General features: G+C 42.7%; 1 protein-coding gene across 4 annotated transcripts in view; it reads left to right on the top strand.

The window, feature by feature from the left end:
• myo1ea (myosin IEa) overlaps positions 1–22,570 on the top strand; it is a 132,338-nt gene that overhangs the window by 86,787 nt on the left and 22,981 nt on the right. For all 4 annotated transcript variants that reach the window (XM_068017914.1, XM_068017913.1, XM_068017912.1 and 1 more), the window contains 8 exons: positions 4,116–4,196; positions 4,663–4,749; positions 6,435–6,521; positions 8,954–9,121; positions 13,157–13,242; positions 13,351–13,432; positions 14,656–14,762; positions 19,085–19,183. In XM_068017914.1, the coding sequence (XP_067874015.1) occupies positions 4,116–4,196; positions 4,663–4,749; positions 6,435–6,521; positions 8,954–9,121; positions 13,157–13,242; positions 13,351–13,432; positions 14,656–14,762; positions 19,085–19,183 (797 nt within the window). The remainder of the gene's footprint in view (positions 1–4,115; positions 4,197–4,662; positions 4,750–6,434; positions 6,522–8,953; positions 9,122–13,156; positions 13,243–13,350; positions 13,433–14,655; positions 14,763–19,084; positions 19,184–22,570) is intronic.

The following is a 22,570-nucleotide window of genomic DNA, read 5'->3' as shown; positions in this document are numbered from 1 at the left end:
ACATCTCTTTTGTCCCTCTCCCACACCTCCAATAACAAATTAATTATTTGCACTCCCCCCCCCCCCCCCCCCACCTCCCCCACAAAACACTTATCTTTGCCATCTGACCTTCCCCCCCCCCATAAACTGCACAAACTTTCAACTCCAACCCTTCCCACCATCCCCTACACTCATGACACTAATTTGACCCCATTTCTCCCCCCACCCCCCCCCCATAAACTGCACAAACTTTCAACTCCAACCCTTCCCACCATCCCCTACACCCATGACACTAATTTGACCCCATTTCTCCCCCCCCACCCTACCCCCGCACTGATAAATTTGCCTCCCCCCTTCCCCACAAGTGTTCCGCCTCATTTCCCTGGATGGGGATCCGACGGCGCGGGAATGCCGGCTGCTGGGGTGAAGATTGTTGGGGGACATCAGGAGGCGATGTGAGATGAATTAATTCAGTTATTTTAATTTCTTTAAATATTTAAATTGCGGTCCCATTGCCGAGCAACGGGGCGGCCACCACGAGGCATCGCGGCCACCACGAGGCATCGCCGCCACCAGCAGTATCGGGCCGGGCCCTCCCAGCGTCAGGATGCATGGCGACCTTTCCCGCTGACATTTTCTGACCCCTTGCCCCCCCCCTCCCACCCCCATCGCGAAACCCGACATGGTGGGGGGGGGGGGGAGGGTCAGTAAAATCCAGCCCAGTATATGGATTATTGGTTAAAAATGAACAATATAACTTCATGTAAATAGGGAGTTAACCATTTGGTTGAAAGCAAACTTTATTCAAATCCTATTTTTTTTTGTGTGTGATGTTTTCTGCTCAATATGAGGGATATGTGCTCTTTCGAAATGGAACACCTTCCTCGCTGCCTTGTCAGTAGCAAGACGGAACAGTTGAATGTAGAGTACTGCTCTTTTCCCATCAATGTTCTCGCTTTCTCTCCTTTAAAGTGTGGGCTCTTGCTGGGTATCACGTCTAAGTGGTCACTCTGCATCTGTGAGCCAAGACCAGAAGTGTCAGCAGGCTATTGAGCCGGGGAAGGTATCACAGCTGATTCTGTCTGTACTCAATGCCCAAAATGTTCACTTTCCAGCATGCTTCACTGGAACCATCAGGTGTCAGGTCCAATCTGATCATCTGCCCCCTCTAGCTCAGGGGCACTGAAATCAACTGCAGCATTTGTATCTCCACCCCTAGTGAGATCTGCTAACTCCGGGCAGATCGGACAACTCCCAGTTTGTATGACTTTGGTGTTGCACCAGATGCTCATTAGGCCATCAGGGGAGATTCCCCTTTCTCTGATCCTGCTGAATGATTTCTCGGGAGGTATTTGACAGATTTTCTTTTCTGGAGGGCAAGGTTGCAGGATGTAAGCTGTCAATCTTATTGTCCAACTTTCCCATTTATTTTATATTGTGCCTCTTGTGACCATGTGAGAATCGTGTGCAGTGAATGAATTGAATGAAGGTGGAAATTGATGAGGGGGGTGTTTGTGTCTCCAGTACTTAAAGCATTTTGATTTAATCTGCACTGATACATTGTAATAGGGAATGACTCCAAACATTCATGCCCCTTTTTTAAAAGCAGTGATAGCTCAGCGGGTAAATGCCCTGCCAAATGTTGGTACTGAGTCGTGCAGACTAGTAAAGTTTCAGGTTTGATTGCAGGCCTTTGTGAGTTAGCTGATCTCCACTGGATTAACAGTGGAAACACAGTATTCTCGCCTAGAAAGAGGAAAACAGTCAGCGAGCCGACTCCTGACTGCTGTCCAATGGTCCCCACTCCTGTAAAGTGTGTTTTCTTGAATGTCATGGGAAGACAAGGTTGTGATTGACAGTGATGCTCCTTACAGTTCATTAGCCTACTGACGCTCTCTGCGTAGGCTAAGATTCATGGATGAATGTAGGCACGTGGGTTAAGTATCCCGCATGGGATATTGGTTAAGAAGGTTGCAGGAGCCCATGGGATCCAGGACTATTTGGCAAATTGGATCCAAAATTGGCTTAGTGGCAGGAGGCAGAGGGTGATGGTAGAGGGTTGTTTTTGTGAATGGAGGCCTGTGACCAGTGGTATACCACAGGGATCGGTGCTGGGACCCTTGCTGTTTGTAGTGTATGTTAATGATTTAGACGTGAATATAGGAGGTATGATCAGTAAGTTTGCAGATGACACAAAAATTGGTGGTGTCGTATATAGTGAGGAGGAAAGCCTTAGATTACAGGACAATGTAGATGGGCTGGTAAGCTGGGCGGAGCTGTGGAAAACGGAATTTAATTCTGAGAAGTGTGAGGTGATGCATTTTGGGAGGATTGACAAGGCAAGGGAATATACAACGGATGGTAGGACCCTAGGAAGTATTTAGGGTCAGGGGGATCTTGGTGTACTTGTCCATAGATCACTGAAGGCAGCAACACAGGTAGATAAGGTGGTTAGGAAGGCATATGGGATACTTGCCTTTATTAGCCGAAGCATAGAATATAAGAGCAGGGGAGGTTATGATGGATCTGTCTAAAACGCTAGTTAGGCCACAGCTGGAGTACTGTGTACAGTTCTGGTCACTGCACTATAGGAAGGATGTGATTGCACTGGAGAGGGTGCAGAGGAGATTCACCAGGATGTTGCCTGGGATGGAGCATTTCAGCTATGAAGAGAGACTGGATAGGCTAGGGTTGTTTTCCTTAGAACAGAGAAGGCTGAGGGGGGACCTGATTGAGGTATACAAAATTATGAGGGGCATTGATAGGATAGATAGGAAGAAATTTTTTCCCTTAGCAGAGGGATCAATAAGCAGGGGGCATAGATTTAAGGTAAGGGGCAGGAGGTTTAGAGGGGATTTGAGGAAAAAGATTTTCACCCAGAGGGTGGTTGGAATCTGGAACACACTACCTGAAGGGGTGGTAGAGGCAGGAACCCTCACAACATTGAAGAAGTATTTAGGTGAGCGCTTGAAATGCCATAGCATACAAGGCTAAGGGCCAAGTTCTGAAAAGTGGGATGAGAATAGATAGGTGCTTGATGGCCAGCACAGACACAATGGGCCAAAGGGCCTGTTTCTGTGTTGTATAACTGTAAGTACTTTAAGGCTTCTTGCACCTGTAGAACTATACTGCACTGAGGAGAGAAAATGTGGGGGGTGCGGGGGGAGGAAACAGAATTACTTTTTTTTTATATAAAAGCAAAATACTGCGGATGCTGGAAATCTGAAACAAAAACAAGAAATGCTGGATTCACTCAGCAGGTCTGGCAGCATCTGTGGAAAGAGAAGCAGAGTTAACGTTTCGGGTCAGTGACCCTTCTTCGGAACTTTTTTTTTATATAGAGATACAGCACTGAAACAGGCCCTTCGGCCCACTGACTCTATGCTGACCATCAACCACCCATTTATACTAATCCTACACTAATCCCATATTCCTACCACATCCCCACCTGTCCCTATATTTCCCTACCACCTACCTATACTAGGGGCAATTTATAATGGCCAATTTACCTACCAACCTGCAAGTCTTTTGGCATGTGGGAGGAAACCGGAGCACCCGGAAAAAACCCACACAGATATAGGGAGAACTTGCAAACTCCACACAGGCAGTACCCAGAATTGAACCTGGGTTGCTGGAGCTGTGAGGCTGCGGTGCTAACCACTGCGCCACTGTGCTGCCCGTCTTGTACTGATTGCTTATTAATATGCCTTATCTAATAACCTTTTGCTTGTAAAAATGGCTCTGCTGATAACTTTGTTCCTTGTCGCTGTGGGTTCAGGAACTCCTCTGAACAAGATTCCATTAGGTTGGCATTGACATTGATTGTTTCAAACAGAAGCAATCAAATCAGTAGATGATTGACTAAAGGGTGTCAGTCATTTGTTTACATTTTTAATAGCGCCTAGTGATTCTTTTAAAAGCTTTTATTATGATGTGTAAAAGGGTTGGAATTGTGTGATATCTGAACATTCACATTGAAATTCCATTCTCTGCTATATTATTGAAGGTGATATTTTTATTAACACCGGACAGGGGAATCTCATACCATGGTGGTAACTTGAACTGTACAGCTCCATTTCGACTCCAAAATATTTTTGCAAAACATGTGTAATCACAGTTATTTTGTATTTTTTCAGTCTATTAACAAGGCCATGGAGAAAGACCATGAGGAGTACAACATTGGCGTTCTAGACATCTACGGCTTTGAGATTTTCCAAGTATGGCTTTAGCTAACTAGCTACAAATTGCTTCTGTATTGTATTCTTTCACATTTCTGTTCGTGTAAATTTCAACATCAAATACAGTATTTAGAATAAAATCACCCCAAATGACTTTTAATTCCTCTTGGAGTGTTTCAATGCACTTTAATGCCAGATGTGTTCAGTATGTGCCTGTATCCAGCTAGTGATTGTGAATGTCAGTCAATGTTGGCATTTTCTCTTAAGACTGGAAACTATTAGCAATATTAGCAGCTGAACACTGAATGTGTTTACATGATATCCCTTTATCCACTATTTTTAACTTGGGTGTTAAGTGGTTAATTTTAAACGGGTTAACGCCCTGCTAAAACAGCAGAGAAATGTCACCGGACTGTGTGATTTGTATTACGAATACTAATTTCTAGGCTTCACTGAAAGCTCTTATGTGCAGCCATTTTTAAGATGTTCTGCTGTGTATTTGCAGAAAAACGGCTTTGAACAGTTTTGTATCAACTTTGTGAATGAAAAGCTCCAGCAGATATTTATTGAGCTCACGCTGAAAGCTGAGCAGGTATGTCCAAGGTTCTAATTTATTTATAATCTTGAAATAGCCCATCCCATTAGATGGACTCTTTTTATTTAAAATGAATTCATTACAATGTCAAGTTGTGTTTCCATATAACTTATTCAAGCTCTCTGCAACTATGCAAGATATTTGCATTTTTATAATGAAAGCACAACACCTAAGTATGGATATAAGTCCTTGAATGATGTGGTATTATGACAGCCTCGGGAAGCTAAATGGCCCACTTCCATTCCATGTTCCTGTTATTTAATCTGTAATCCTATTTCATGTAAGAGTCCTACCATTGAAATACATTTTGGCTTTGCTTGGGAGTATTGTTGAAGTGGGGTTGATAATCTGAAATTGGAAATATGCAGTTTGATTTATTTATAAAGATCACCTGAACCAGTAGATTATATTACAGCCCTTAACTAGTTTGTCGAGGCTGCTTATTTTTCACAAATTGGGCAGGTTTGCACATCAGTTATGTGCAATTTTAAAGAAAATCTAGATTTTCGTTCTCCATCTGTTTCAATTTAATTCTCGTCCATTTTCTATGCAAGGAAGATCAGCATGAACTTTTACCTCTCCCGCACCCCTGTCTTAAATCGGATTGACCTTGGGCAGGAGGACAGATAAAATAGCGTTGATTCTGAAATCTTTGCAACAAAATATATAGTCTGGAAAAGACTGTGGCAATACCAGCAGACAAATGCTTAATATATTCACACAATGTCCATTATTTTAATAGTGGTGTTACCCCGTTTATTTAAATGTCATCTGCATGGACATATAAATATGTTAAACATTCATCCACTATTATTTCTAGCCTGATGAATATAAAACAGCAATTGGTCTTGGAGTTTATAATGTAACCACAAAGTTTTGGGTTGCAGACCAAACTGTATTCATGCTGAATTTAAAACAAACTGCATCAAGTCTTTTTTTTTAATCACACATGTTGAATATAAACACTTCAATTGGATCACGCCTTAACTTACTCAATTCCAGGAAATATACCCACTCTGCCATCATAACTCTGACTCCTGTCACCCCCACCTCAATTAAGATACAGACCATTTTTGTCAGTAGCTAAAAAGTGAACAGTAATCTCCTGGCTGCCCAATGTTCTGTCTGCCTTTGACACCTAATACCAATAGTTTGATGTGCATCCATTATAGAAGATGAATTTTCTCCGTTTTAATTAACATTGACAAAGACTAAGACATCAAGTAATCCTCTGATTCAGTAACTTGTGAATAGAGGCAACCATATTGGACAAAGGACTGCTGTACAAACGATCAATATTCTCAGTATTAGCAAGTCAAAAGAGTTCTCTTAAAGATATAGTTAACTAAAGCCAATTTTAAATTCACATTTTATCAAAATCAAAAGATATAATACAGAAAATGTTGCCTATTTGCTCCAAGAAGTAGTTTTGTTTTTATTATACTTAGCACTAACATGTCTCACCTGCATGAGCAGAAAATTTACAAATATACACTCGAGACTGAACTCTTAGCAGAGGCTGTTGGACAGCAATTGTGGGTTACAGTCCCACAAGATTGGGCACGATGCTTTAGTGAGAACTGTTGCTGTTCAATGTCCTTTATTTCAGCTCTACTGCAATAAAAGAATCTTTGTAGGTCTGAATGAGCTTATCAGTTATTATGTAATTCTCATCCCCCTAGGAAGAATATGTGCAAGAAGGGATTAAATGGACTGCAATTGATTATTTCAATAATAAAGTAGTCTGTGATCTTATCGAGAACAAAGTTGTAAGTATCAAAACTGATTCTTGTATGTACTTAGAATGATGTCCAAATATATGAAACTGTATCCTCTCTAATGTTTCATTGTTCAGCAGCAAAGACCATAGTGCCATTTATTTAAAAAAAACAAACAGGGCTAATGCTTTTTCCTTCATTTAATTGTTGATTTTTCTTAAAAGAATTCCCATAAAATACTTTCCGAGTACTTTGATGTGGTTGCATGGTTACTCCTGTGTAACATGCCAAAATTTAAGAAAAGTTCCTTAATCTATTTTATAGTAAATCTGTTGCCCAATTCTAATTCTGCAACCTTTCCAATTGTTATTGGTATTTCATTGGCTAATAGTGGTTTATTAGGCCCTGGTAACCATCCCTGTCCTTAGTATTGAGTGCTGTGATTGGTCCGTAGGAACAATGTATTTGGAAAAACAAATCTACCATTGGTCTGTGGTAACCACCTGACTGTAACCTAGGAAGAACATTGCATGATAAAGGTGACAACCCAGAGCATTTCTGACTGAATAAATCTTTCAAAAGTATGTCACCAGGATCATAAATTCTTATTACAAATGTATAGAGATATATCTCATACAGACAGATCTGCAATGCAATAGTAAAAATATATACATACATTTATAGCATAATGTGTAAAATATTTTTCTCCCTAAGCAACACCACAGATAAACTATTTCATCTCAATCTTTAGCACATGACCTGAGCACATGACTACAGATGTATTTTCTATATTTCCTTCCTAATTAGTACTTACTGTAGGCAGAAATTCTTACTTGGGCCAGTCAATAAAATGATTATTTGCTATAATTATTTTTCGATCTTCCTCAACTTTGGATAGTTGAAATCAACAAATGCTCCCATGGAGTTGGTCATTTATGATGCAGACAAAAGAAGCTGTTGTCATTAACCCTGCCTTTTAAATACATTTCTCAATACTATTCAAATCAGCAATAAGGTTAATAATTTTAGTAAGGTGGGATAACCGTGCGGACCAATTATTAGGAAGGCGAATTAACTAAAATTGACTGACATATGAAGAGAGATTGGGTCGATTAGGCTTGTATTCGCTAGAGTTTAGAAGAATGAGAGGGGATCTCATAGAAACCTACAAAATTCTAACAGGACTGGACAGACTAGGTGCAGGAAGGATGTTCCCGATGGCGGGGCAGTCCAGGACCAGGGGTCACAGTCTAAGGATAAGGAGTAAGCCATTTAGGACTGAGATGAGGAGGGATTTCTTCACCCAGAGAGTGGTGAACCTGTGGAATTCTCTACCACCGAAAGCGGTTGAGGCCAAATCATTAAATATATTCAAGAAAGATTTAGATATTCTCAGGGCTAATGGGATCAAGGGATAAGGGGAGGAAACTGGAACAGGGTTCTGAGTTTGGATGATCAGCCACAATCGTATTGAATGGCAGTGCAGGCTCGAAGGTAGAAAAGGGGTAAAGTTAGTGGTTGGAACATATTAAAAGGTCACCATATAACACAACAGAGATGGATTACTGCTGTGGGAGATCAAATATAAAAGATGATTGTCAGGAACCAGAGAAGGGTAGTGAAGATCATAGTAGCAGTGGGGAGGTGGTGTGTGTGAGAATAGGGAAGTGGCAGAATTACAGAATCTTTACTTCACAGCTCATGGAGAAGGAGCGATTCCTGAGTTGAAGGAGGGACATAAGGGAGGGAGCAGACTGATAAGCCTGGCTGTCACAAGGGAAGTCATGGTAGAAAGGAAGCTGGATAAATAACAGCCTAAGGATCCACTGGCGGAGTGGTCGAAGCGGATCACATCTTTCTTCACAGTACCTTTTTCAAAGCTCATTGGAATGCAGTAAAATCCAAAAAAGGCAAATATGTCAACCATCTTTCAAGCAGAGGCATAGGATGTGTCCTCAAATTACAGGCCTGTGCTTTACCTGAAATGTGGGTAAAGTATTTGAGATTTTGATGAGGCTTGGCATAAGGGATCATTTGGAAGGACAAGGACTGATCAGAGAGAGCCAGCATGCTTAAAATATTCATGAATTTGGAGAGTTTAGATTTTAGAAAGCTGTTCTGATGGGCATGTGATTTGAAGACAAGAGGGTACATTTAAAAGTTAAAACATCAGAAGAAAATAGGAAATTTAGGCAATTTTTTTTTGTAAAAAGCGATAGAATTGTGAAACATATTTTTAAAAAAACTGGCAGGTTTTGAAAAAGGACTGGGTGCAATTCTATTAGGAAAGGGATACAATTCCAGAACTGTTGGATTGATAGTCTTCGTGCACCCAAAAACAGTACAACGCCACTGTGAACGATAGATAGTGTTCAATATGTGCCATTTTTATAAGTAATGCAAGGAATCTGCTGAGCACTAAATCATATCATCATTCTGTTATGTATATCATATGGTCTGTAATAATATGTATTGATTCACAGAATCCACCAGGCATTTTGAGCATTTTGGATGATGTCTGTGCAACAATGCACGCAACGGGGGAAGGGGCAGATCAGACATTGTTGCAGAAATTGCAGATGCAAATTGGAACCCATGAGCACTTCAACAGCTGGAACCAGGGTTTCATCATTCATCACTATGCAGGCAAGGTAACCAAACATGGTAGCAATGGAATTACTGTCCAAGGTTTACTTCAAGTCTTTAGAATGGTGCTACTTGGAAGTTCCTGTGTTGTTGTGATCAGTAACACTGCACTACTGTCAAGATGTTGAGAATCCTGGATAAAGGCCTAGGTCAGAACACCACTGAGATTAGAAAAAAAATAGATGAGGCGAAACAAGAAATAGTGGTGAGGTGACAGCAAGTTTGGGTTTTCATACTAGTTGGAACTCTTGATTTAATGCCAAATGATGTATCTTCTAGAACCAGAATGAGACTGTCCAAACTCTGCTGTAAAATCCATGAGATATTATACAGGTCTACAAATTCAATCTTATCTTTGGTTATTTCATAGCATCTATGTGCGAGTGTTTTCTCTTTCTTCCCCAAATTGACATCTTCTGAAGGTGAGCTGACCTACCAATGAAGCAGTTAACAGTAGCAAAGCACACTGGCTAAATCTTACATGATCTGCCCTACATAGATGTAATGAGTTCTTTTTATGTTGTCTGATGCAACATAAATGAGATGCGTGGAGTCCAGTTGGTTGAAGATCTCAGATAGGTTTGTTACAGCAGAAATATTATACAGTACAGAGCTAACTATTTACAGAACCTGCCTCTAGGTTTTTACAGTAGCAGAGTGACTCTGGTTCCAAGTCAGATGATTGCATCCTGGTACTTAGCTCATTAGCATACTAAGATCTTAAAGGGACATCACTCTTAAAGGCAATCATACAATAGACTACATAGAATTGGCATTTACAAGTAACTTCCAGACACCCATTTTCTTAAAGAAACTTCCAGTCTGTAGCCGTATGAGTGGCTAAGCCACGTGTGCAAACTAATGAAGGATCCCATTTTCTTAAAAACTTGCTGTTTTCAGGACCTTTAAAAACTGTGGAACCCCTTACCTTCCTGAGTTGTCATCTCCTCCCACCTACAGGCTTTTAAAACCCAAGCTCGCCATTAGCTAATTGCTACTTCCTTCCTTCCTTACTTTGCACCTTTGTTCATTACCTTTCCTACCTCAGTGGTACTTTGTACCAGGTCTTGCCAATTGTGTTGTATGCTATGAAAGAAAATGCACCTGAAATTGTACCTCCTGACCGTCCTTTGTGTTGTATTGTACTTATTGGGTTTCCTTTTCGCCACTCATAACAAATTACGTTTGACTTATCAGGGTGAACAGATGGCCCAGCTACTGGCGAATGAATTTATTGGCTATAGAAACTGCAATCAGTATATGCCAGGGCCAAGTCTTTAAAATTGTTGAGAGAGAACTACAAATGCTCGGAGACTTAGTAGGAGAATTCCAGACCCATTGTGCATCCAGCAGATGGACTAATGCCAAAACCCCTTATTAATGCAGCCCAATGCAGATAGCCATGTAACATTGTTTGTGAATAAATTTTCCACTAGGATCAGGGGGTCTAGAAACAGCCAATTTGTAAAGCTCTGTACCAGAGGCCGTTTCTCATTTAGTCAGCAACTCCCATCTAAACAAAAACAGGAAACACTTTCTAGTTAATGCTCAACAGTTACATATTTAGTACACAGCTCACTGGCAGAACTTTTCAGAGAGGCAAACACAATCAGCCTTTACTGTCTACAGAAATAATCAGGGGCCTCCATCCTAGTTTGTTAGCATCATAATTTACCCCTTCACTCTTCCTTTCTCCATTCGACCATTCTGAAGTTTAACACTCGGACAAACTACTACCGCTGGCATGATTTGTGGGCCAGTAATGAAATGTGGTTTGGAATGCGGATTTAAGATATAAATGTAGCCCCTCTCCTCCTGTTGCTGTGCTTGTATATGTCTGGAGAGTTAGAGTGCAGCTGCCTACAGGGACAGAATGGTATTAAGAAGGAAAAAGAAAGATTTGCATTTATATAGTACCTTTTACGACCACAGAATGTCCCAAAGTGCTGCAGCCAATGAATTATTTTTGAAGTGTAGTAACTGTTGTAATGTAGAACACCTGAAGCTGATTCTCGTTCCATATCAGAAAATTTAAAGCAGGTGGCAGTTACCTCTTGAATTACCCAGATCAGCATAAAATGTATATCCTGGTGCATACCCAGAAGTTTCCTTTATACCTGGCTGAGTAATTCTGTATAGGAGTAAGTAAGGGTGTATAAGAAATGGTTTAGTAAATTGTAATTCTATAGGAGTGACTGAGGACATTGGAATTCCAGATGACCAAAAGCTTGGTTAAAGAGGTAGGTTTTAAGGAACATTTTAAAGGAAGAAAGAGAGGTGCAGAGATTTAGGGAAGGAATCCCAGAGTTTAGGGCCTAGGCCAGTGATGAAGCAGTTAAAATTGGGGCCGGAATTAGAGGAGCTCAGATATCTCGGAGAGTTGTGGGGCTGAAGGTTTTTACAGAGTGTTATGACCTTAGTTAAGACTGTTAACTTTAAAAACAAGAGATATGAACTCCCTTGACTGATTATGCAGCAAGATTTCTCATTTTAGAACTTTTACTATAACAACTAAACTCAAAATCAACATTAACTAAACAATACTTAGTAGGTAGCTAATACACTAAATTACAGAGAAATGTGTTAACACGCTCGAAAGCCCCACATCACATTTATATGTTACAGTGTTTTCTTTAAATCTGTATCTTTGCAGTTAAAAGTCCCAAACTCCTCCCAGTTGCAATGGGTTGGATCTCCCAGACCTTTCTCAAAAACCTGTGTCCTCTTTGCGCTCTTCTTCTGAGCGTATTCAACACGTCTTCTGTTTATAAGGCAATCTCTGGTGACCCTGTTGATCTTTTCTCCTCTGCAAACCTCGAGCCTTCAAGCCGGGTTCAAATCTTAGCAGCCTTTCGCTGTATCAATCTTCTGAGAGCAGTTGTTTTCTCTCTGTCTCTCTTCTGAGGCTGTGCAGCTCCTGCTGGTTTCTTCGTGTTTCCCTTTCTTCGTTACAGCCTGTCAGATTTAGATAAGCCTGTTGATCTATCCAGAATCAAAAGTCAATAGTCTTTTGCCGTTTACCATAAGTCTGGCCACATCAAAACCAGCTGGGCCTTCCTTTGTTTCCAGGTGTTACAATTGCAACTTGAATTTGCATTTTCAGAGCCTTGGCTCCCTGTTTATGATCTGAGAGAGTCTGGGGAAGCGAAACCCATTGTTCGTCAGGTGTTACAATCTTGCACTCTGCTTTCAAAATGATATTTGATCTGGGTTCGTCGTGTTCATGGTAACCAAGATCCTTGGCTTGCTTCTGGGAAGATGTGATGTGAGATCACATGTCTCCTCTGAATCCTTCTACACTGTATTAAAGATCACAGGTTTTTAATCATAATCATACTACTAAGTCCAATAGGTATGGTGGGGAAAAGCCAGGGAGGGATTTGAAAACAAGGATGAGCATTAAAAAATCAAGGCGTAGGTCAGTGAGCACAGGGGTGATGGGCAAATGGGTCTTTGTGCAAGTTAGGAGCAGAAGTTTTGATGATCTCCAGTTTGTGGAGGTTGGAAGATTGGAGGCCAGCCAGAGTGCATTGGAATAGTCTAGTCTGGAAGTATCAAAAGCATGTATGAGGGTTCAGCAGTAGATGAGCTGAAGCATGGCGGAGTTGGTTAATGTTATGGAGGTGGAAATGGGCGGTCTTGGTGATGGTGCATATAGGTGACCAGAAGCTCATCTCGGGGTCAAATACATCACGAAAGTTGTGAACAGACTGGTTCAGCCTCAAAGTCACCAGGGAGCGAAATGGAGTCAATGGCTAAAAGACCGAGTTTGTGGTAGGGACTGGGGACAATGGCTTCAGTCTTCCCAATATTTAGTTGGAGGAAATTTATGCTCATCCAGTACAGACAGTTTAGAGAGAGAGAGATGGTAGAGCTGGGTGCCGTCAGCGTACACGTGGAATCTGATGTGATGTTGTCGGATGATGTTGCTGAGGGGCAGCATTGTGACCTTCAACTGAGAGCTTTAAAAAAAATTTTGTTGCAAAACCTGCAGGCTGGAAAGTCGAGCTCAAGTCTTTCACATTTCCCTCCCTCTCCAGGTATCCTATAACGTGGAGGGTTTCTGCGAGCGGAATCGAGATGTTCTTTTCACAGATCTGATTGAACTCATGCAGAGCAGTGAGCTGTAAGTGGAAGAGAAGCTGCTTGTAATTGCGCATGGATTGTTTAGAGCTGATTGTGTAAAACGTTCGCTTTGCTCGCATGTTTAATTTTATTTGTTGCTGCTTCACAGCCCTTTCATTCGTGCACTTTTTCCTGAAAGTCTACAAGCAGAAAAGAAAGGTCGGCCCACAACTGCAGGCAGCAAAATTAAGGTACTTACAGTAACCAGCGTTGCTCACTAAGTTTTCTTTGAGGATCCCAACCATTGGCTCGCTTGAGCAACACATATACCACTGAGTGATGGGGACATTATTCTGCAGCTGCAATTCAATTCTATCATTATTGGCAAGTGGAGGCCAGGCAGTTCCTACAGGAAGCCAAAAAGCCCAGAGGAAGAATAGTTCTATTTGAATAGGGTCCCTTCATTTGCTGTATAGAAGCTGGGATAACCCTTGCCTCCTAATTATCCTTCACTTGCTGCCTTTGCTGGGGAGAAGGAAAAAGATAGGAAATAGGGCTGTATCCCAGCCCGGTTGCCGTCCTACAGTTGGATAGGCTGTGTAAACAGACTGATCAGCAAGGCAGCCAAGGGGCACAGACGAAAAGGAGACTGGCCACAAATTTCACTTAGGCTGTATTATGGTTTCCATTAGCCGGCCGTAACAAAAATCACAACAACAAGTAAATGGAATGGTGCACAGATGGAATACTTAAGAGGTTTCCTCACTTGTCAAGCGCACACTGGATGCAGTCAGACTCACTGAAGCTTTGAAAAACACTGCTTGTGCAATCAACGTCATCAATTGTATTTGTTACCAATTTCGTTAATATTTTTTTACAGTAGTTACCCATTTGCCGACAATGTGTGACTTGTCAAATTGTATAATACAAAGAAATGCACGCATCAATATGTTTCTCAACATGATGGCTGTGGCTTTGTTCATGGACAGACTGGCACATTGTTACAATGTTTACCTGCTCAGAGAGAGCTGTGTGCAACCTGGTGTATCTCTGTTCAAGGTCAATGCTCAGCTGGTAAGGAAATGTTCTAAACAGGCAGATCCAGAGGTTTATTGAAGCTAATTGCTTCTATAGATTGACAGGTAAATTCCTGGCTCCCGCCTTTGGGCAGAAGTCACATATTTGGCAGGAGAGTGGCAGAAAATGATCTTCCTTTCTTATGCACTTCTGACAATTTGAAGTGTGATAGATATCCCATGTGTGATTAGCACATGTTAGCTGCATATATTATATTTACAGATAAATCGCTGGTACGTTTCACTGCATTGGCCACACCTACCCCATGCATCAGTGTTTAAGATCAGTAGCACTGACACATTCCGCAAAGTCACTTTGACAGACTTCTTGATTCTTAGACACGTCATTGAACTGTTGCAGTGTTTCCTGATCAATTTTTTTCTTCTGTCTTTTTCAGAAACAAGCCAATGACCTTGTGGGCACTCTGATGAAGTGTACGCCACACTATATCCGCTGTATCAAACCTAATGAAACCAAGAAGCCCAGGGACTGGGAGGAGAGCAGGTAACAGTAAAGGGAGGTTAAATGACTAACCAGGTCATCCCATCAGTCTCCAAATCAGAAACCCCTTCAGTATATCGTTATTCCTCCTTTTTCTCTCTCAGGAGACTCTGAACTGTGCCAGGGTACGAGTCCACAACTGCTGGATCCTTCATCCCAATTGGCACGCTTGATGTTTGAGTGTCGGCAGATTAACTGGCCTTGGGATCTTCACGGCTGATCCTGATCTTGCAGGACACTTCCATCCATGCACGTTCCAGCATGAGTCACTGGATAATGATCAGGGGCAGAAAGCCTAGCTAGGTCGACATTTTGCATCTTGAGCCCAGGTCACTGAGACCAATTTTAATAGGCCTGTTGCCTCTCAGCGGAGAGCAACAAACTTGACCTCAGATTGTGGCTTCGACCTAAGCAATGTTCCCTTTAAAAATGTAGTTGTTGTGCGCGGCCAGTTTTTTCACTGCGCGATCCCTATAATTTTCATTGCGATGCCGCACACATGTGGTATTTATCACAGGACAGGGTCTGTGCGGTACCTTCGAGGCTGCTGCATGGCCGCACATCTTCACAGATTAGTGGGAACATTGGACATGTGGCCTCCTCGTATATTGGGTGTTAATGGTACAAATACTGCTGCTCACTATTGTCAATAGCATGAGTGTCAGCTATGACTAAGCAAAGACGCATGAAATTTCCACTGTCAGAATAGATGTTGACGTAATGTGGTGGGAGTATGATTCCTAAAGTGGAACTGCTCAGTCAAGATCTTCTTCTTCTTCTTCTTCTTCTTCTTCTTCTTTGGCCTCCTTGTCTCGAGAAACAATGGATAAGTGCCTGGAGGTGGTCAGTAGTTTGTGGAGCAGCACCTGGAGTGGCTATAAAGGCCAATTCTAGAGTAACAGACTCTTCCACAGGCGCTGCAGATAAAATTGGTTGTCGGGGCTGTTACACAGTTGGCTCTCTCCTTGCGCTTCTGTCTTTTTTCCTGCCAACCGCTAAGTCTCTTGACTCACCACTCTTTAGCCCCGCCTTTATGGCTGCCCGCCAACTCTGGTGATCGCTGGCAACTGACTCCCACGACTTGTGATCAATGTCACAGGACTTCATGTCGCGTTTGCAGACGTCTTTAAAGCGGAGACATGGACGGCCAGTGGGTCTGATACCAGTGGCGAGCTCGCTGTACAATGTGTCTTTGGGGATCCTGCCATCTTCCATGCGGCTCACATGGCCAAGCCATCTCAAGCGCCGCTGACTCAGTAGTGTGTATATGCTGGGGATGTTGGCTGCCTCAAGGACTTCTGTGTTGGAGATACGATCCTGCCACCTGATGCCAAGGATTCTCTGGAGGCAGCGAAGATGGAATGAATTGAGACGTCGCTCTTGGCTGACATATGTTGTCCAGGCCTCGCTGCCGTAGAGCAAGATACTGAGGACACAGGCTTGATACACTCGGACTTTTGTGTTCCGTGTCAGTGCACCATTTTCCCACACTCTCTTGGCCAGTCTAGACATAGCAGTGGAAACCTTTCCCCATGCGCTTGTTGATTTCTGCATCGAGAGACAGGTTACTGGTATCGTTGAGCCTAGGTAGGTGAACTCTTGAACCACGTCCAGAGCGTGGTCGCCAATATTGATGGATGGAGCATTTCTGACGTCCTGTCCCATGATGATCGTTTTCTTGAGGCTGATGGTTAGGCCAAATTCATTGCAGGCAGCCGCAATCCTGTCGATGAGTCTCTGCAGACACTCTTCTGTGTGAGATGTTAATGCAGCGTCGTCAGCAAAGAGGAGTTCCCTGATGAGGACTTTCCGTACTTTGGTCTTCGCTCTTAGATGGGCAAGGTTGATCTTGTGTGGAGGAAAATTCCTTCTTCTGAAGTCTTGAATGCATGTGAGAGCAGCAGGGAGAAGGAGATCCCAAACTGTGTAAGTGCGAGAACACAGCCCTGTTTCACGCCACTCAGGATAGGAAAGGGGTCTGATGAGGCGCTGCTATGCTGAATTGTACCTTTCATATTGTTATGGAATGAGGTGATGATACTTAGTAACTTTGGTGGACATCCAATCTTTTCTAGTAGTCTGAAGAGACCACGTTTGCTGATGAGGTCAAAGGCTTTGGTGAGATCAATGAAAGCAACGTAGGGGGGCATCTGTTGTTCACGGCATTTCTCCTGTAGCTGTTGAAGGGAGAACAACATGTCAATGGTGGACCTCTCTGCTCGAAAGCCACACTGTGCCTCAGGGTAGACACGCTCAGCCAGCTTCTGGAGCCTGTTTAAAGCGACTCGAGCTAAGACTTTCCCCACTATGCTGAGCCGGGAGATCAAGATACAGTCTTAAAAAGCCTCGACGTCTCTGCAAGGCCTGCCCCCAGTAATTGGGGGTAACTTTATATGCAAAATATACAACCACCCTCTATACGCTGGAGTCCTGTACCAGGAGGTATGAGACTGGTCTGTCAGAACAAGAAGTAGGAGCCATTTCTCCATTCAAGCATGCTCTGCCATTCAACAAGATCATGGTTGATATTCCACCTTCCCATAATTCCCTTAGTGCCCAAACTCCTCTCAGCCTCTGCTTTGAGTATACTCCAAGACTAAGCATTGACAGCTCTCTGGAGAATTCCAAACATTCACAAACCTTTGAGCGAAGAAATTTTTCCTCGTCTCAGTCCTAAATGGGTGACCCCCCCTCGTCCTGATACTGTGACTGCCCCACCCCCCGCCCCCGTGTTCTCGATTCCCAACTAGGGGAAACGTTTTCTCAGCATCAACCTTATCAAGCTACTTAAACATTTTATTTGTTTCAATGAGATCACCTCTCATTCTTCTAAACTCCAGGGAATATAGGCCTAGTATACTCAATCTCTCCTCATAGAACAATTTCGTCATTCCAGGAACCAGTCTAGTGAACCTCAGTAGCACTCCCTCTATAGCAAATATGTCCTTCCTTTGGTAAGGAGACCAAAACTGCGCACAGTACTCCAAATGTTGTCTTACCAATGCCCTGTATAATTGTAGACATGTACATGTCTATCAGGTGACCATTCAGAATTGGATAAACCTAGAAAGCTAGAGCAGATGGAAGGTCCGAGGTGGTGAGTCTAACCCACTGATGCCCTACTGTCCTAGAAGGCATTTTTTTAGAGGGAGATAATTTAAAAAAAAAAGATTATTATTGCAATTTATTTCTTCATGGGTGTTGTATAGATAGATTGGCTCCTTTTTCAAGAATGCTACACACATTCAGTTTATAATTGTCACCAGAAATGAGGCAGTGATGCTGAGCAACATCCAAGTCATATTGCCGATCACTGAATCTATTGCAGTCATTTGAGCCTTAAAATGATGCTGTGGAAAAACACTTTCTTTGTTACTTTCAGCCCATTATTTTGAACAGATTACCCTACCTCTCTAATGGCAGTAAGAACAGTGATAAGCATTCATATGTAAAGAAATAACTTGCATTTATATAGCAGCATTCACATCCTTGGGGCATCCCAGAGTGCTACACATGCAATTAAGTACTTCTAAAGTGTAGTCACTGTTGTAATGCCAATGTAGCAGTTGTTTAATGTACAGCGGGTTCCCACAGAAAGCAGAGATAGATAACCAGATCGTCATTTTTTTATAGTGGTTGAAGGATAAGTATTAGTCAGGACAACTGCCCTGGTCTTTCACATAGCACTATTTGATTTAGTCGTTTGGTAGTACAGAACTTGAGTATTGCTGAAAATAGAGACATTTTGTCAAAGCATTTCATCTTGCACTCATCAGGACAATTCCCAAGAATACCAGTGTAAGGGAAGCAACAAATTTATACTGTATGAGAAGAGGGTGCTGATTGGTTGGCAAGTGGACTCTGATTGGTAGAGGCGTTGCCATGGAGAATGCACCACTTTGACAAAATGTCTCTATTTTCAGCAATACTATTGATTTCTTGGGTCCACCTGAGTAGGCAGACAGGACCTCACTTAAAATCACATCAGAAAGACAGCATCTGCAACAGTGCAGCAGTCCCTCAGATTTTGTGCTCAAGTCATTGGTGTAAGGACTTGAACCACAAGCTTCTGCCTCAGTAGCAAGATTACCATCACTGTACCAGGTGCCTGTTGGTGTTTAATGGTGTAATTTCAAATCCCTGGAGTATGTTCAGGAAGGTAAGTAATAAGCTTGAATTTATGATCATAAAAGGGATATATTTAAACTAGGCAATGAAAGAAATAGTTCCAATGAAAGTGTTGGCCACATTTTATGTATGTTATTTTACCAAAATAAAAAATCTAGTTCCTGTCATACAGTTAATGTTTGTCATTTTCTTTTTAGAGTTAAGCACCAAGTGGAGTATCTGGGTTTAAAGGAAAACATCAGAGTGCGACGAGCAGGCTACGCTTACAGACGAGTTTTTAAGAAATTCTTACAAAGGTGAGGCTTATCATGGGAGTTTAATTTCACCCTCTGTTCCTCACCTGCCAGCAGTGTTTTAGACACTCTTCTCCCTTTTACCTTTGCTCTTGAAAATGCCAACTCTTCCTGGAGAACGGTCCTGCGAGTGTTGGTCACTTTGCAGTACCTTTCAGTGGTCATCGTTCACTTGTGAGCCTAAACAGTGAGTCCACTATGGGGAGACATCACAGCTGAGCCTGATTCTGTCCTCAGCTGATAGCTATACAAGGGTACTTTCCAGTAATCAGGGGAAAAAACTAACCTGCTTTATATAGCACCTGTCACATCCTTGGGATGTCCCAAAGTGCTTTAAAATCACTGGATTACTTTTCAAACATAGTCACTGCTTTTATGCCTGCAAATACGGCAGACATTGCCAGGTCCGAAAACAGCAAACGAATGGCTGGCCAGATAATCTGTCTTCAGTAGAAGGAATGTTGAAGAGGAGAACGTTCAAAAGAGCCATTTCCTCTTCTTCATTTATGCTCTTTACATCCATCTGCCAGAAGAGTCGGCCTCGTTTGACTATCTGATACAAAAGATGCCACCTCCGACAATGCAACACTCCCTCAGTAGTGCACTGAAGTCCTAGATTATGTGTTGAAGTCTATAGCATGGCTTGAACCCTTCTGACCCAGAGGTAAAAACTCTACCAACTAAGCAAGTTAACAAGAAGCACTAACCCACGGGTGCTGAGGCTGAATGTAATATTTGTCCCTTTCGCTGACTAAGCCCAGATCATTGAACCTGGAAATTTCTTGTGTCTGTTTGACTCCATTTCAACTGAATTCTTTCAACTGAATGACCAAAAGAGCCATATTGGGTCCCTTGTCTAAAGAATGGCTGATGTCAGTCTGCGTTAAAGTTGGAAATCCCAGCCCATAGACAGGAGCTGGTTGCAAAAAATTAAATCATTTATACCAGCGTATGTTTTTTCTGGTGAATGCGCAACAAAAGGATTTTAAGCTTGTCCACACCTGTGTCCGCTGTCTTTTATACAGATTCAGCCATCCTGTGGTGTGTCACTGCTCTAACATGGGCACAAAGTAAACACTGTATACTTGCTATTTATTAGTGACTGTTCTTAAGGTATTCCATATTTGGGTCATTTTGCCTGGAATAAAACTGTTTAAAAAGTAAGTGAAGATCTAATTATCTTGTCCTGAAACCAATGGGGTAAATGCCCCAACTCCATGGAGCCAGTGAGTTGTCTCAATTTCAATCAAAGCAAGATGGTTGTGTGTTGGCAGTTTCCTGATGTGTGCTATTGGTAGGTGAGGCACTGTGCCGTTGGCCCCACTCAGAAAATTATGTTGTAATGTAATTTATGTGCAAATTTGAACTTTGCATTCTTGAGTCTCCCGTGAATACTGCTTGGGTTCCTTTCTTAACTTGCATCTTTCTTCCAAGGCACTCAGTTTTTAAAATAGCCAGCGCTTTGTGTTGTGTTAAGGCAGTGTTCCTAATACATTTTCATTCATTGCACTTAGGATAATGATGCAGTACTCTGCTATAATTTGGATACTGATCATCAAAGTCCACTGCCACAGATATCACTCTGTTGTGTGCGTCTGCCGGTCCCAGAGAGAAATCCGGGCCAGGATTCCATCGGCACGCCGTGGTTCCCGATGTCGGGGCCCAGTGCGGGTCATGACCCTGCGAGGGTGAATGGTGGGATCCCAGCGGCAATTTTACTCGCAGCAGCCAATTAAGAGGCCGCTGCTGGCACTGCGGTCCCATTAAGGATGGCGGCCTGCCTCTCCAAGCTGCCGACCCAATCAGAGGGCCTGCAGCCTCGGCAGTGCCACCGATAGAGAAGGCTGCTTCTAAGGCTGCAAGGGGAAATAGAGGGCCCCTCCAAACTGAGGCGCCCTTGAAGAATCGGGAGAAAAAAACTGTTGTGCTATGGCCAGGCAGGCAGGCAGGCTGCGGAAATCGTAAGGGTTGCCCCTCCAGTGGTGGTGCCAGGGCTATGGGGGCGGCCATTGCTGTCTGGGGGTCCCCTCCATAGGACATGGAGCCTCTGGAAAGGAAGGCCACCCCCCACCCAAGAAGACACTGCGAGGCCACCTCGATGTAACTAGCAGTTTCCCTATGCGGCAGGGTGGGCCATTCAGACACTTGTAAAATCCTGGCGGCCTGGTAAAATGGCCGTCAGCACGCCAATTAGATTAATTGGCCGCCCGCCTCCAGTCGGCAGATCCCTGCTGCTGGGAATATCTGGCGACGGGAACGTGTCGGGCTTCCCTCCTAACGCCATTTTACCACCCCTCCCACCCTGTCTCCAATGGGCTGTTAAAATTCCAACTGCTGTATCATGAAGTTTATGATCTTTTATGTTTAGTAAAAGTATGTTCTGGGCGGCACAGTGGTGCAGTGGTTAGCACCGCAGCCTCACAGCTCCAGCGACCCAGGTTCAATTCTGGGTACTGCCTGTGCGGAGTTTGCAAGTTCTCCCTGTGACCGTGTGGGTTTTCGCCAGTGCTCCGCTTTCCTCCCACAGCCAAAGACTTGCAGGTTGATAGGTAAATTGGCCGTTATAAGTTGCCCCTAGTGTAGGTAGGTGGTAGGGGAATTGTGGGGATGTGGTAGGAATATGGGATTAGTGTAGGATTAGTATAAATGGGTGGTTGATGGTCGGCACAGACTCGGTGGGCCGAAGGGCCTGTTTCAGTGCTGTATCTCTAAATAAATAAAATCACCAACGTCATTTTTCCCAATGAGTTTTAGAAAGAAGACTGTTTTATCGACTTCAAAGGAGATTAAGTTGCTTTTATTCTTATGGTTTGGATTAATCATGTTAAAGTGTTAAGCATAAACACAAGGCTGTGGATATTGCAGGTCTAATAGATTAACTGTCTGTAAATTGATCCCAACCATTCAATCCAGAGCAGGAACTGTTGTTAATTTCAGCATTGTGTAATGTTGCAATGAAATTTTGATCATCTTCTGGTTGCTTGTCAAAACTGAGATCCACAAAAAATGGCTGTCGACTAAACTAAAGCTGTAGTTAGTTACTCCACTGCACTTTTGTTCATAGTACCTTTCAAATGTGACTGTTTTCCTTCTTCATATAAGTTAAGCAAAAACTGTTTGTTCTTTAGTTCCTGCTGGTTTATGAAGGCTGCTCAACAAAATGAGTTCCACAGAGATGTGGTTATTTTATTTCTTGTGATATGGCTCCAAATAGCCTTGTTATCAAAGGGCAAGTGAAGACTGGACTGTTGCCATTCACTTTTCCCGAGTTTTTCTTTTGATGAACTGCTCATGATGTCAAGGGTAGTACTTCATTTAATTCTAAGAATAACCTAAACTTCAAGAAACTGTTTAAACGGCAGGAAGTGAGAACACTAATGCATTATATAT

Source organism: Heterodontus francisci, chromosome 38, assembly GCF_036365525.1.
Source record: "Heterodontus francisci isolate sHetFra1 chromosome 38, sHetFra1.hap1, whole genome shotgun sequence".
NCBI classification, from domain to species: Eukaryota; Metazoa; Chordata; class Chondrichthyes; order Heterodontiformes; family Heterodontidae; genus Heterodontus; species Heterodontus francisci.
Note: the sequence above shows the minus strand (reverse complement) of the source record. Positions and strands in the feature narration are given on the sequence as shown.